The sequence below is a fragment of the Peromyscus leucopus genome, chromosome 6, assembly GCF_004664715.2.
Source record: "Peromyscus leucopus breed LL Stock chromosome 6, UCI_PerLeu_2.1, whole genome shotgun sequence".
NCBI lineage: Eukaryota > Metazoa > Chordata > Mammalia > Rodentia > Cricetidae > Peromyscus > Peromyscus leucopus.
In genome coordinates, this window is record NC_051068.1 from 72,740,453 (window position 1) to 72,755,855 (window position 15,403).

The following is a 15,403-nucleotide window of genomic DNA, read 5'->3' on the forward strand; positions in this document are numbered from 1 at the left end:
TGGGGGCAGGGGAGAGGCACAGCAGGACTCAGCAAAGTGGGCCGGGAATGGCTGTGTCTCTCAGGGGCCTGATTCAGGACAGCGCTGCAGAAGCAAACTGGCCATGATCTTTGTCCCTGGGCTTCTGCAAACACAGCACTAACAGGGACCCCCCTCTCTTCCGGGGCCCAGAGTGCTAGGAAAGGAACTGGGACCTTCGCTTCAGACCAGGGCAGGGAAATGAAGGAAGAGACAAGAGGGGACGTCACTCCATCAAGAAAGCGTGTGGGCATCTGGGCCGGGTGCAGAACCACTGTGCTAGCAAAGCGGAAGATCCAGGCTGGAGCAAGAAACCAGGGAAACCTCACCTAGAGTTTTCTGATTCCTATGCTAAGCTGCGGATGTGCGGGGCCCTGTAGGAGGGCGAGTTCCACACCCAAAGACTGCAGAACACAGCCTTGGAACAACCAAGCTCAACTAGGCACCATCCTAGGGACCCGGGGCCTACCTCAGACAGCACTCTGAAAGACCTTTTCTACCTGGCTCTCATTTAAGCATTTCTTTCCCTCTTTATATTGGTCTCCACACCCACCTCAGCTTCCACAACTTACTTCATGACTAGGATGCCCTTCCTCGTGGCGGCCTCCAGATCCACATTGTCCACGCCGGTGCCGGCCCTGCCCACCACCTGGAGCTTCTCTGCTGCGTTGATGACATCAGCAGTGACCTTAGTGGCTGACCGGACAATAAGGCCTTCACAGTCCTGGGCAGAGGAAGAAAGAGCCGGGGTTCATATAGCTGTTCTGTGAGGTACCTGAGGCCTCTGGTGCGTTCCTGGCGGGCATGCATGCCCACTCACAGGCAGCTCTGCCTTCTTGGCACACTGTAGGGTGATGTGGATTAGGACCTGCACAGATTTGACTTGGAATTGAGACTAGTCATGAGATACAAGTGCCTTGCTGCCGGGCGGTGGTGGCGCACGCCTTTAATCCCAGCACTTGGGAGGCAGAGGCAGGTGGATCTCTGTGAGTTCGAGGCCAGCCTGGACTACCAAGCGAGTTCCAGGAAAGACGCAAAACTACACAGAGAAACCCTGTCTCGAAAAAACAAAAAACAAGTGCCTTGCCAGCACACTCCAGCATCAGCCTGCCAGCTCTAGGCATCTGACTCATCTTTCCCTAGATGGTACCCCAATAAATACCTGTAGCCAAGAGATAACCCATCCAGTGTGACCAGACACGTGTCCTAGTCAGCATCATACACACTAATATTCCTGTACCTGGCCTTGCTCACAGATGAATTCCAAAGAGAGAAAGAAAGGCAACGTCTGTATATACCAGTCTGGCTTGGGTTCAACTCTAAGCCGCATGGTTTATCAGAGAGGGATGTGGGTTCCAGTCTCAGGTGTGTGAGAAGCAAACAAGACAGGCAGGGATAGCACCTGGCCCTCACTTCCTCCACTGGACTGCCGAAGAGCAGAGGTGGAATCCAATTCCACCCCTCAAGCCCCCGGGCCAGGCACCTGGAAGCCAGTCTGTAACTGCTGGCTGGCTGAATGAGTAAGCATTGTGAATGGAAGACATGCCTGCCGAGACAAAAATGCTTCCCGAGACGAGAACCCACAGGAAGGGAGCAGGGGAGGGCCGTGGGCCTAACTCATGCCACCAGCAGCTGCTCAGGGGCTCAGGCAACAGCACACTAAAAATACACGTGAGAAAATTAAGACCACGAATTCATCATCACAGCTGCCACACTTGAGACCAAGGCGGACCCCCAACTTGGGGTCATTCAGAAGAGACGTATCCTATGTACTGTCTTTCCCTAGTAAGAACATTCTTTGAGCAAACAGAACGGGAACCCCCAAGAGAGGTAGCAGGTGAAAAAGTCCATCCCCTGTCCTACATGGGTGGCCTCAGGCCAGCATAAAATGTTATAAAGGCACTAAGCAGCTGGTTGTGGGGGCAGGCACGTCTGTAACCTCCGCACTTGGAGGCCTTAGGCAGGAAGATCATGAGTTTGAGGCCAGACTACCTCTAATTATTTAATTATTAAATAAAAATAGACCAAGCAAACAACAACAAGACAAATGTCAATAAAAAGGCACCAAAAATAAAAGCATCAGAGGCCAAAGTTCAGGCAGGTCACTGTTTCAAGTTACCTCATTCTTTATCCCTGATCTCCTCCACAGGTTTTGTAAGAGGGCTGGGGTAATGGCCCCTCACACCCAGTTTCCCCAGAGCAGCTCCCTGTCAGGTCCTATGAAGAGCTTCTTGCGTCTCTCCCCCAAGGCATGGATTCTGAAGACAGAAAGGCCCAAGAATCTCGCCCCTAGGAAGGCCCACACTGTATTTATTGTGCACAGGCCTGGAACTGAGCAACAGTTAAAGCCGAGAACAGAGCTGTTTTATCTCTGCTGGGGAAAGAGGGGCAAAGCTCGTGCTGTGGCCAAGGGTGTTTGTGCTGGGGGAGGGGTGGTTTAAATGAAGGAATGGACCGACTGCTCAAGAGTAGAGGTAGCCTCCACAGTGACAGAATCCAAGGCTGACCCAGGCAATGAGACCCTACCTTAACAGTTACACAATCACTTCTCTGTAGCTATTTATGCTCCAGGCATCCTCAACCATCTGGTTAGGGCTGTGGCACAGCCCCCTCAGGCCACCTCAAGCCCCTGAACGGCTGTGGTTTGGACAGAACAGAGTAGAAGATTCCAAGGAATATTCACGTGTGTCCCAAGCTCATTCTGCAAATGAGAAACACACCCAGCCACACCTGTCCCCCCCCCAAAAAAAAAACCCAGTCAGCTCTGTAAACCTCTGTCACCACACCCCAGGGCCCCAGTTCTTTCCTTTCTTCCACTGGCGAGGTTACTGGTAGGTAAGATGACCAAGAAACCATCCAGACCCTGAAGTTCAGTGATAGATACACTAAGATCTGCCAACACTTGCCCGTCGTGGGACAGCCAATACCAGCCTGCACCAAGAGGGTGCTCCCACATCTCCCTGTAGCACGCTAGCCCAATACTAGCCAGAGCCCAGTCAGAAAAAGAACACTGCTCCTGGCACACAGACACCCACCACATTGGCTCCAAAGAAGGATTCCCCTGCCTCTGACTGGCTTTGATAGATGTCTGCTCCCTAACACTTCCTTATTGCTGTGACCCTCAGGGTGGGATGTTGGCTCACTTTTTCAGATGTTCAGATGAGCCGTCTCCCCCTCTCCCCTTTGTTTTGAGGAGCAGCTTCATGTAGACCAGGCTGGCTCTGAATTCATCATGTAGCCGGGGATGACTCTGAATGTCCGATCCTAAGTGATGGGATTTCCAGCACTCACTACCACATCCGGTTTATAAGGTGCCAAGGACGGAGCCCTGGGATGCCAGGCAAACCCTCTACCAACTGGACCTACATCCCCAGCCCCAGACGCCCTGTGTTTAGCTGTCTTCCCCTTGACCTGCAGAGTCTGATCCCCTAGGCTTAAAGATTTCTATTTTGTTTTTGTTTTTTTCCCCGAGACAGGGTTTCTCTGTGAAAACAGTCCTGCCTGTCCTGGGAGTCACTCTGCAGACCAAGCTGGCTTCAACTCACAGAGATCCACCTGCCTCTGCCTCCTGAGTGCTGGGTTAAAGGTGTGCACCACCACCACCTGACTAAGCAATGGTTTTCAATTCAAGTGTTTACCTGTATTATTTCTGGCGCCCCTCCCTTTTCTCCACAGCCCCGTTAGCCTCAGTGCTACATGCATAAGTCACGTGTGAGCCTCTCCAGTGGCGGCTTCACATTACTCTCACCACAACTCCAAGAACGGACCCCCTTATCCCCATTTTCCAGGTCAAGAAACAGGTTTTGAGAGGCAACCTGAATTAAGTCACTGTTACAGATCTGAAGTCAGCCCCAAGAACTGGCATCTTTGATGCCGGAACTAGGAAAGAGACAGTGTCAGGATGTCAAAATGATAAAGCCTGAGTCACAGCCAGGTAGGTGTTTTGGAAAGGGAGAAAAAGTTGGAAGTTAGGACAGCCTAACTCATGGCCTCCATATAACAGACAGTAAGCCAACACTAGAAGCTGGGATGGAGCTCAAGTCTTCTGAGAGTCCAAGTGTGCAGCCATTTCCCAAAGGCAGCATTTAGAGTCACTGTCAAAAGTATACGGTTCCTCCAGGAAAGCCTCTGAGGTCCCCAACAAAGGTCTGGGATCTTCAGCTACTCAGCTAGTCAGATCACCGTGAAGACACAGCAATGGGACAAAGACCAAGGCCTCTAGAACACCCAGTGGCCTCTGGGCTGTGGACTAGCGCCTACTGATGCTACTCGTTACATCAACCTGATCAACAAGAGTGATTAAGGATCACCAGTAGGTTTGGGAAAGGGAGAAAAAGCTGGAAGGACCAGGAGAAACATAAGAAACACACTGGGAAATCAACAGAACCAGGAACCTAGACAAACAGATCTATGGTGTGGTGACTGAATACTCCAGCACTGGGAAGACTTGGGCAAGATGGTTGTGAGTTCAAGACCAGCCGGGTGACAGAGCAAGCCATGGTCTTCAGAACAAACAGTAACACTAATAATATTCACGAAGTAGGAACTTATAAAGGCAGGAATCAAACGGATGGGGAAAGACTGAACAGCAGTCCTATGAAGATTTAGAGGGAAAATGCTTAGATTTGAGAATCCAGACGAACTAAAGAAATATAAAATAAAGCACTAGAGAAAAGTGTATATTGGGTTTTCTTAAGATCTTGGGATGACAAAGTCTTTTATAAGAAAGATACACATTGCAGAAACTGTATGTAAGGAAATGGCCATATTCTAAGTGTAAACCTCTACATGGAAAACTCTTTCATAAGAAGAATGAAAGACAATGGTCTTGATATGGAAAGAAAATCCCACGCACCAGCAAAAATAACCAGGTTCCTTCAGAGCAAAAGAACTCAGTAAAACATCCGTGAAGGCACAGGCTGGATGCAGACCTGTGCAAAGACCCTTCAACACCCGAGTGAGGGTGAGGACAGTAAGGCAGAGCCGAGATGCAGGGGCTTGCTGTTACAAGTCTTCTACATGGGAGCCTGAGGACGGCCACAGATGTGAGGCTAGCCTGGGCTACAATGTGAGATCCTGACACTAAAAGAACAAAACAAGGGCTGGTGAGATGGTTCAGCTGGAAAAAATGCTTATTCCACGATCCTGGGTTCCTGCATCCAGGATCCCTTGGTGGGAGGAAAAAACTGACATCTGAAAGTTGACCCCCCCAACCCCGCCTGCCCCCTTCTCGCACCCCCAATCACACACACAGGGAGATAGATAGACAGATTTTTAAACCAAATATGTAAATCTAGCAGGCATAGAGGCTGTTGGCCTTGGGTACATGGTGAAGCCCTGTCTCAGGAGAGAAAAGAGGTGAATTTTAAAGGTTCACTTTGTGGGGCTGGAGAGATGGCCCAGTGGTTGAGAACATTGGTTGCTCTTCCGGAGGACCTGGGTTCCATTCCCAGAACCTACAGGATGGCTCACAAACATCTGTAACTCCAGTTCCAGAGGATTCAAATGCCCTTTTCCGGCCCCCTCGGGCACTAGGGCACCCACATGGTCCACAGACATACAAGCAGGCAAAAATATCCGTACGCATAAAATAATAGCAAAATGTTAAATGTTCATTTCAGGTTTACTATTGGTAAAAAGAAAACTGACCATTCCCCGTTGGTGAGCATGTGGAGAAGGGGAGTGGACCCTGCACGTCCTTTTCGGGGGGGGGGGGAACTGGGCAGTGTGTGGTGTGGCTGGACAAATACAATATGATCACAGTATGGTGGCTTAATGTGCTCCTCTGCAGCCAGAAAGCACACTTTAGGTAATTGACAACACACTAACATATGACACCTGCCCTGGAACTGGCCAACCCTGGAAGAAGGGTCCCCTCACAATTGACAAGCACAGGTAAGGAGCAAGCGGGCACAGACCACCCAAGGAGTCATAATCTTCCCACTCATTGTCCCCTCTAGGAGCCAAAGCCCGGCCCTGTTGAAGGAATCCTGCCCAATCGTTCCCCTGGGCTTGAGTACTCCCTCCAAGGCTGCCCCAGACTGAGAGACCACCCCCAGAGGAAACAGAGCCGCTGCAGAGGGTGTAGAGGCCTCAGGCCTGCCTTCTCGGACAGCCCCCCGAGGACAAGCACAGCAACCTTGCTCTGCTCTCTCTGGCTGGGTCTGCTCTGTGGGGCCATCACCCTGGCACTATACTTTCCACCCACCAGTCGCAACCAGCTTTTGGCTCTGATAAACCCGAAGCTTCTCCAGCAAAACTGGCACAGATGTGCATCCAAAGTCCCCAGGGCCCAGAACCTACATTAGAGCCAACACTGGTCAGAGTTTGCCTCCTACAACATCAACTGGAAGCCATGTCCTTGGCTTACTCAGTACAAACGTACTGAGGCCACCAGCCCACCCACCTTGTGCCGAGCGCTCAAACCCTGCCCTCCTAAACTCCATCGTCCCTTCGTAGCTTATCCCTCAAAGACTCCTTCAGGGTGTCCTCCCCTCTTTTACGTACACAAACTACTGAACAACCCAAAAGTTCACACCTAACAAAACTCCTCATGGAGTGCTGGGATGAGAACGCTCTCCTCGGTCACGCCTGATGCATGCCTATAAGCCAGGACTCTGTTCCAGTACTCCCACTGGGGAAGGGGCAGAACTTAAGTCAAGGCTCTCAAAATGGAATCCTTCTACCCCCCACCCCCACCCCAGTGCCCGCTCTTTCCTCTCTGGGAATGCAAGCACCTCGATACAGGCACCTCCATGGCTCTTTGCCTCTCATTTCATCTGGAATGTGCACGGTCCACATCTGCCTACAAATTCTGTCTTTCTGACTTCCAGGCTTTCGAGCTTGGAAACCCCAGGCCAACTGATCTGCTTGATTTACGGCTGTCCCAGAAAAGCTACGCTAACTCAGCGGAAACCTATCCCCACCCCCTTTCTTCAAGTTCACACATGCTTCCTCTCCCAGGAGAACCGGCTTGGCCTTGTGGGTAACTCTATTGTTGTTACCACTTAGAGCATAGGGCACATCGGAGAAGCTCTCCAGGTCATTCCCCTGTCGTAGGGAATGCAGGTATGCAGGTATGCCCTGGCTGGCCTGGAACACAGAGATCCACCTGCCTCTGCCTTCTGAGTGCGGAGATTAAATGCACGAGCCATGACCCCTTGCCTCTTTTTTTTTTTTTTTTGGAGAAGGTCTTGCAATGTGGCAATCCTGATGTTCCAGCTTCTCAAGTGTGGCCTGCTTCACCACATCCAGAGCTAAAAATTAACTATTTGCAGAGGACTCAGCTGTATGCACGTACAACACACACACTCTCTCACACACACACACACTCACACTGTGAGACCCTATCTCAAATAACAATGGTTATATTGATGAATGAAAAAGAAGCCAACCTCTAAGTTGTGTCTTTATATTCATATATTCACATACACATGTGCCCTCACACCCACTCCAACACACGTGACTGAAACCCCATATATGAAATAAGACACTACCAACATGGCTGTCTCTATTATTTTCTACAACGCTGATCATGACTTATGAAACTCAGTACTCCCGTGTGCTCTGACTTGATGACTGGAAGTCTACCACTAGGGGAGAGAATTACGTTAACATCTCCTTCTTGGGCTGAGGGCAAACAGCCAGCAAAGGGGCTAACCCTTGCTTCTCACTGCAAAGATTAAGGTCGGGGAGGGCAGGAGACACTGCCAGGCGACTCTCGGAAGGAGATAAAGTGAGGAGGGAGGTAGAAGTGAGGATCCTTCTAAGATTAATTAATTGGCACTCTGCGCTGGGTATTTTCCCAAGGCAGACCGAAGGCTGAGAGCTCTTCAAGGGGCCAGCCAGTCATCAGCTGGCACCCACCTCTTCTAACTTGCCAAGCGTTTCCATTGCCTGAAAGCGGCCTGCATTTTAAGCACCATGCTCCCATCCCCACACTTCCAGGTGTTTGGTGAGGCCGTGGCCTGCTCCTCACTCTCCTCACGCCCCCTATTCCTGCCCCTTTATTGGATATGACATTTTTCACTGCCACTGGAGAGCAGCAGAGCCCTCGGCCCATGGTGCTCTGAAGGCCATTCCTGGCCACTGCTTGGATTTTAGAGCCAAGGTCACTGACACCAGGCAGTGAGAATGACCGCCCTGCTGGTAATTGCTCCATTGACAACAGTCACACCGCGGGCCCCGCCCACCCATACAGTCCCCTGCGAGTCCCTGCTCCCACTTTCCAGTCTAGCAAGCACCACAGCTTGTAGTCTCGGTAAACTCGGGTGTAGGCACCTGGGCAGCTGTCTCAGTGCTGGGCCCTGCCTCCCAAGTAACCTACAGTCTTCCTTCCTTTTCTTATCCAGCTTTCCAGATACGGTCTCATTCTGTAGCCCAGGCTGGCCTCGAACTCACAGAGATGCTTCCGACTCAGCCTCCTTAGTGCGAGGCATGAGCCAGCCAAGCTCTTTTTCATGTTTCTTTTTTCTTTTTGAGACAGGATCTCAGGCAGTCCAGCCGGCTGGGATCCATCTTGAGAGCCTTCTCCTTGCCTCCGGGGAGTGCTGGGGTTACAGGTGTGTGCCACCTGGCCTAGACTCCTCCAAGCTTCTTAAAGATCGGGGCCAGAAAAGTCTGCGAATAAGGGCTGCTTGGGCACGTGGATATCAGCTCCACAGAGGAAGAGGATTGGAGGCGGGGCAGGGTCCTGGGAGAAACCGACAAGCGAGCTCCGGCAGTTTCCCCGCAGCCAGAGCAACCCCGCTTGGTCCCTGCGGGTTAAGGCCTCTCAGCCTGTGCAGGAGGAGGTGCACATTCGCTTTGGCTGCAGGCCCTAAGGCGGAGCACGTGGAACTTGGGGGGTGGGGCAGGACAGCTGAGAGGCCGCGAAGGAGACCGCATACCTGGATGGATCCGGCCGGCAGGAAGGGCAGGAACTGGAGAGAAGAGCTCACAAAATACCCCCATCCCCACCCCAAACCTAAGCAAGGTCAGCCAATTTAGCAAAACCTTTTCAAAGGAAAGGAAGGGAAAGACTTTCAATTAAAACGATCAGAGGTTTACTCCGAAGACTTGGTAGAAATGTTCTTTCCCGATGGTGCATGGGACAAGATTCTGATGGAGTGAAGTCGGTCCTGTTCGGCGATAAAGCCGACGGTGGAGGCCGACTCCAGGCGGCAGCCGCGTGGGCGGCGCGGGGCTCTGGCTGCACCCCCGGCCCGCCCCGAATCCGGCGAGCGCTCCCCAGAGGCCCAGGGCCCGAGAAAGCGCGCCAAGGTCTTGCATCAGACAACGGGCGGTGCGAGTCTGCAGCCACAGATGCCACAGGACCCGCATAGCCAGCGCCCCCTGCCCCCACCCCAGCGGCCTGCCCTGGACGGGGAAGGGTCCCCTGTGCACGAAGCTCCGCGTGCGGCACCGCAAGCCGGGAGCCCGCAGGCTGGGCCGCCCGGCGAGAAGGCTCCGGGGCGGTTCTGGCATCCCGCGGTACCAGATGGGAGCAGCTACACTTTGCAACGCCGACAAGAAACACGCGGTTGCGAACAGCACGCAAAGTTTGCATCCTGCAGCCCCGGGGCCGTTCATTCCTCTCCGCCTTTCCTCCCTCCTTCTGCTGGTCCCCAATCTCGGGAGGCCCCGGGACAAACAGATAAGACAGGGGAGGGCAGTGCGGGCACCCGTGAGGTCAGCGGGTTTGGTCATTAAGATGCCCGGTGACTTCGCTCGTCTCCGGCTCGCCTTACCTGCAGCTCGGCTATCAGCTCCTCCTTGCTCAAGTTCTGCTTCTCCACTACCTGCAGCCCTCCATCTTGCAGGATCTTCCGGCAGCAGGGGTCCAGGCTGTCACTGATGAGCACTTTGCGCAGATTTGCGAAGGCCATTGCTGGAGCAGGCTCTGGGTGGGCAAAAGCACTCAGGCCAGGAAGCTGTAGGCAGGGCTGGCTCCGGTGACTGGGCAGGGTTCTCGATCTCCCGCTCCCCCTTTACCCTCCCCCCTCGCGCCAATGGTCTCCTTTTGATTGGTCAGAAATGCTTAAACTCTGCCGGCTCCGCCTCCCCCGGCTGAGCCTCCTACATTTTTTTTTTTCATCTGCCCCTGACTAATTTCTATGGCTGCGAATCTCTTACCTGCACCTGGTGAGCTTTCACACACATGATTTACGCAGACTAGCTGATTCATATCTGAAATAAACGGAGAAATAGGCGGTCTCCACAAGAGAACTAAATCTCATAGTAACTTCTTTCTTCTTTAGGTTCCATTCACTGGGCTGGGTATTTATAGCTCTGTAGTTAAACATAATTAGCGTGTTCAAGGCCGCGAGTTCGATCCCCAGCAACACCCCTCCCACCCCCTCGTTCCTTAATCTCCACAGCATTTGTATTTTGAGTGTGTGTGTGTGTGTGTGTGTGTGTGTGTGTGTGTGTGTACATGAGTTCATGAGTTCAGAGGACAACTTTTGAGAATTGGTGCTTGCTTTCCACCACGTGGACTCCGGGATTGAACTGTTGGTTTAGCCTTACCTGAGCCCTTTTAAGACGCATATTTTTTTTCTTTAAAGTACAAGGAGCAATACTAGACATTAAAAAGGTAACCCTATACATTTGGTAGCCTAACACAGTACAGTAAAAGCACAGACGGGTGCAAACTTAATTAAAAACAATGTGGAGGCTGAGCTCGGTGGCGCACACTGATCCCAGCACTCTGTCTGCAGAGGCAGGCGGATCTCTTGAGTTTGAGGTCAGGCTGGTCTACAAAGCAAGCTCCAGGATAGCCAGGGCTACACAGAGAAGCCCAGTCTAGAAAAACAAAGCAAAACAAGCCAAAACAAACAAACAAACAACAATTAGTATGGAACTTCATGAGACCTCACAAAGCTCCAAGGTGATGGAATGAGAAATAATTAGTTTAATTGTTAATAATTCTTTTTCTTTTCTTTCAGGGCATAACAGACGCTCAGCCAGGGAGCTGCACCCAGCCCCTGTTTAAAACTTAAATCATGCCCTTTTCCTGTCTTCCGAGGAACCTGTGTTTTACACGTCAACTACCCCAAGTGTGAAACCACATCACCCAGCACACAGTAGGTGGCTTGAGGAGTTAACTTTTGAACAAAACATCTCCTGAACACTCACAATCTTACAATACGAAATGACTGTGCTAGGCGCTCTTGGTGGGAAACACAGATCTGCCTCTGCCCCCCTTCTGCCATAATTAATTATGTAAGTAACATGCTTCATTTTGGCATTTTTATGCATGGGTGTAGTGACTTTGGTTATAGTCACCCTCTCTGGTCTTAATGAACTGAGAATACAAAAAGAAATACGATGTAAAATGTTGGCGGTTTATATTACATAAGACTCTGGGCCATAACCTGGATTATCGGCAGAAGCCACCATGCTCTGCAAAATGAGTGTGGCTCAGGTTAACCTAGAACTGGGTATGTAGGCTAGGATGACCTGCGGTCTCCGCCTTCCCGGCTCTAGAATTACAAGTGAGTGCCACCATATCCAGTTTATCTGGTGCCAAGGACTGAACCCAGGTCTTCATGCATGGCAGGCGAGCACTCTTATCACCTTGAATGCAACCTACTTTGAAGACGGCTCTAAGCCACATGAGAAATGAAGCAAAACAAAAAAAAAAACTTAAGGTAGCTAAGCTGGCGATAGGCCAGTTGGTACATTGCTTGCTACAAATGCTAACCCCCAGCGCCACATGGAACAGGCTGGGTGTGGGCTCTTGGACCCACATGAGACCCTGCCTCAAAAAAAATAATAATAAAAATAAACAAATACATGAGATATTTAAAAACTAAAGAAAATACCACATGATGTAGGTGTGGAAAGCTGTCTAAGTTGTTGGTTCAGACAGTATCCAGAGTTTGATTTTGTGTTTTATTTGTTTATTAGTTTTTCAAGAAGGGCTTTTTCTGTGTATCCCTGGCTGTCCTGGAACTTGAGGTGTGTGTCACCACTGCCCAGCTCATTTTGTTTTTTGAGACGAGACCTCCAGTATCCCAGCCTAGCCTAGAGTTTGCTACATCTTAGGATGACCTTGAACTTCTGATCCCACCCCCCAACCTCCACCTCCCGAGTGCTCAGATTACAGGCCCAGTTTTTTATGTGGGTCTGGGTATCAAATCTAGGGCATTGTGAATGTTAGGTAAGTACTATATCAACTGAGCTACAACCCCAGTCAAGACTCCAAGCGTCTCATAGCTTCACCATAACTATAGGCCACTCCAGTGGGAGACCAGAGACAGGCCTGGGGAAGGCAAGAGCTGCCTATGCCTTGCCCTGAGAAACAGTTTAAACTTAAATCTAGATGCAGTGTAGGCCAGGGATGAGGCAAGAAGATCACTTGAGCCCAGGAGTTCCAGGCCAGCCCAGGCAGGGTGAGGTGGGGGTGGGGGTGGAGTGGTCATGTCATTTATAAATAAAGTACAAGGATGGGTAGTGATTTTATTCTTTTTTTTTTTTTTCTTTTTTGGTTTTTTTCGAGACAGGGTTTCTCTGTGTAGCTTTGCACCTTTCCTGGAACTCTCTTTGGAGACCAGGCTGGCCTCGAACTCAGAGATCTGCCTGCCTCTGCCTCCTAAGTGCTGGGATTAAAGGTGTGCGCCACCACCACCTGGCGTGATTTTATTCTTTTGAAATTAAACGATTGATTTTTTTTCTTTTTGGAAATGATGAATCAGTCTGTTGAGTAAACTGAGCCCTGATTTTGCTATATGCACAGCACCCCTTTACTATTACGCCCCACAATCTTACCTCAAACCCAAGTGAGAATATCTCTTTCATAACTGCATACTGGCAACTCCTCTGCTTGTGGGATTGTCTCCATCCACACAACGGGAACTTTGACCTTCTTGGAAGACTTGGGGAAGTGGTTTTGACCTTTTCTCTAGACTTTCATTCCCTTCCCTCCTCTGGGCCCAGCCCCTTGGGAAGAGAGACTCTCCAGGAACTACAGCTGCCCAGCTCCTCTGCCCATGGCTCTCGGGATAAGAGGAACCGGGGCTAGGCAGACTCGGAGGGCAGTAGCCTTCATTTTCTATTTGGAGCCCAGCTGTGACCTCCAAACCTGCACGGTGAGAAAGAAAACAGAGAGTTTGAAGCGTAGAATATAAATGATTCAGCGGGGTTTGATTTCCAGCTTCTCGGACGGACAAGAAATTGACTCTAAAAGTGCCTCTCCCAGCTTTGGCTTTCCTCTCCGGAATCTGAAACTGATAGTGTGGAAGTGTGTGTGGTGGGAGGAGATAAAGCAGCCTCTGAATTAGTGTCATGTGCAGGCCTTCACTCTCAGGCAGCCTGTCAGTTGGGGAGTCGATAGATATTTGTCAAAACTGCTGAGAGTCCTGAAAACGAAACTTCCGTTTAGAAAAACCTCATGCCAAACTGGCATGGTGGCACAGGTAGGTGATCTTGGCACTTGGGAGGTAAACACAGCATGATCAGGGCCAAACCAAAACCAATTCCAGGGCTGGTGGCGCACGCCTTTAATCCCAGCATTTGGGAGGCAGAGGCGGGCAGATCTCTGGTCTACAGAATTAGTTCTAGACTGCTAGGGCTACACAAAGAAACCCTGTCTGGAAAAACCAAACCAAACCAAAACACCAAAAGCAAACAAACAAAAAGCCCAACCAGGCTGGCCTGAGCTGCAGGAGATCTTGTCTCAAAACAAAATAAGAAATGACTTCCTGTTTTCTGTGAGCCCTTGGGCTGAGGTTGGCAGCCCAGATGAAGATCTCTGGCCTGCCGGAGGGGTCTCACTGATGTGCCTATGACCTTACAACCTGGCCCCAGGTCAAAGAGAGGAGCCCCCTCAGCGGGTCCTGCCGCTTAGCCTGGCTTACAGCCTCTCCACCTCCTTCACTGAGTGGACCTCTCTGAGTTCCTTTACATTCTAACCGGTTGTAGAATCAGGGTTCATGAATGCCCTCCCCCCCTCGCAGCTATTCTCATTGAATTCAATCATGTAAGATCTGGTGTGCTGGGCTGGAGAGATGCCACTCAGAGGTTAAGTGCACTGACTGCTCTTCCAGGGGTCCTGAGTTCAATTCCTGGCAACCACATGGTGGCTCACAACCAGCTGTAATGAGATCTGGTGCCCTCTTCTGGCCTGCAGTGCGGGCAATCGTGCAGGCAGAACACTATACATAATAAATAATAAATAAATCTTAAAAAAAGAAAAAGATTTAAAAAAAAAATCTGGTGTGTTACTGGCCACATTCCAGTATCATGCTATGTACTTTTTTTTTTTTTTTAACATGGTCTCTCTGCATAATTTTGACTTTCCTGGAACTCACTGTATAAACCAGACTGTCCTCAAAATCACAGAGATCCACTTGCTTCTGCCTCCTGGGTACTGGGTTTAGAGGTGTGCACCACAACACCCAGCTCGAGCTATATTCCAAGAAGCTTTCCAGCTAGCTTTGTGATGAGAAGGGGAAAGGAAAACGGGGGTTAATCTAACAGACTGGTGGGACAGGAGTGTCCACTGTCTCCTGAACTTAGGAGTGCTGTCTGGGACGCTTCACCTGGTTCAGCTGAGTCTTACTACTGCCTCCTATTCTGCAGAGGATGTAAGCTATGAAGTGTGGATGGTACAGTAACCTTGTGATCCGGATGCAGTGGCTGGGGCGGGGCGGGGGCGGGGCCAGGGCGGGGCGGGGGCGGGATTTTGCTGCCGCTTACGCGTGGGACCAATGCGTGGGGCCATCATATTTTGCCATTTTCAGTGGGATCCTTTTACTTGAAGAACTTGCCGTGCTGTCCATGTTTATGAATGCTCTGGGTGAGATCAAGGGTTCTCTTAGATCTTACATTGAAGATACTTTAAAATAAAGTGCTGCAAATCTAGGGAGAAGATACTTCTTAGAGTTTATATTCTGCTGAGGACAAAAAAGTTAAAAAAACAGTAACCTGTGGGATGGCGAGTATAGTTAAAGACTATAAAAGCTGGGGAATGGGGAAGGATTGGGAAGGGGTGTCGCCTTTAGACTTCCTGTTCAGGAGAAGAAGGTGTTTGGGCTGAGACTGATAAGAAGTTAGTTCTATGAAGAACTAAGGTGGTGAGGATATAGCCCAGTGATAGTGTCAGCAGCAGGGAGATGCAGCCCAGCGCTGTCACCAGCAGCCTGAGGAGTTCACTTCCGCCCCGCTTTGGGACCTCCACTTAAAGGCAGTGGTTCTCATCCTTCCCAATGCTGCGACCCTTTCATACAGCTCCTCATGCTGTGGTGACCCCCAACCATACGATTATTTTGTAGCTACTTCATAGCTGTAATTTTGCTACTGTTAGGAATGGTAATGTAAATATTTGATATGGAGGATATCGAGACCCACAGGTTGAGAACCGCTGACTTAAGGAAAGCTGAATCCTTGACTGTGCTGCAGAAAA

The 15,403-nt window shown here is 50.5% G+C and overlaps 2 protein-coding genes across 2 annotated transcripts in view; one reads left to right on the top strand and one right to left on the bottom strand.

Moving 5' to 3' along the window:
* The window catches only part of LOC114686257 (D-3-phosphoglycerate dehydrogenase), a 30,392-nt gene extending 20,389 nt beyond the window's left edge, over positions 1-10,003 (bottom strand). The window contains exons 1-2 of the mRNA XM_028860925.1: positions 9,747-10,003; positions 591-742 (exon numbers count right to left, since the gene is read on the bottom strand). Coding sequence (XP_028716758.1) covers positions 591-742; positions 9,747-9,884 — 290 coding nt within the window. The 5' untranslated portion in view covers positions 9,885-10,003. The remainder of the gene's footprint in view (positions 1-590; positions 743-9,746) is intronic.
* LOC114686258 (hydroxymethylglutaryl-CoA synthase, mitochondrial) overlaps positions 1-15,403 on the top strand; it is a 172,951-nt gene that overhangs the window by 48,612 nt on the left and 108,936 nt on the right. The window lies entirely within an intron of this gene.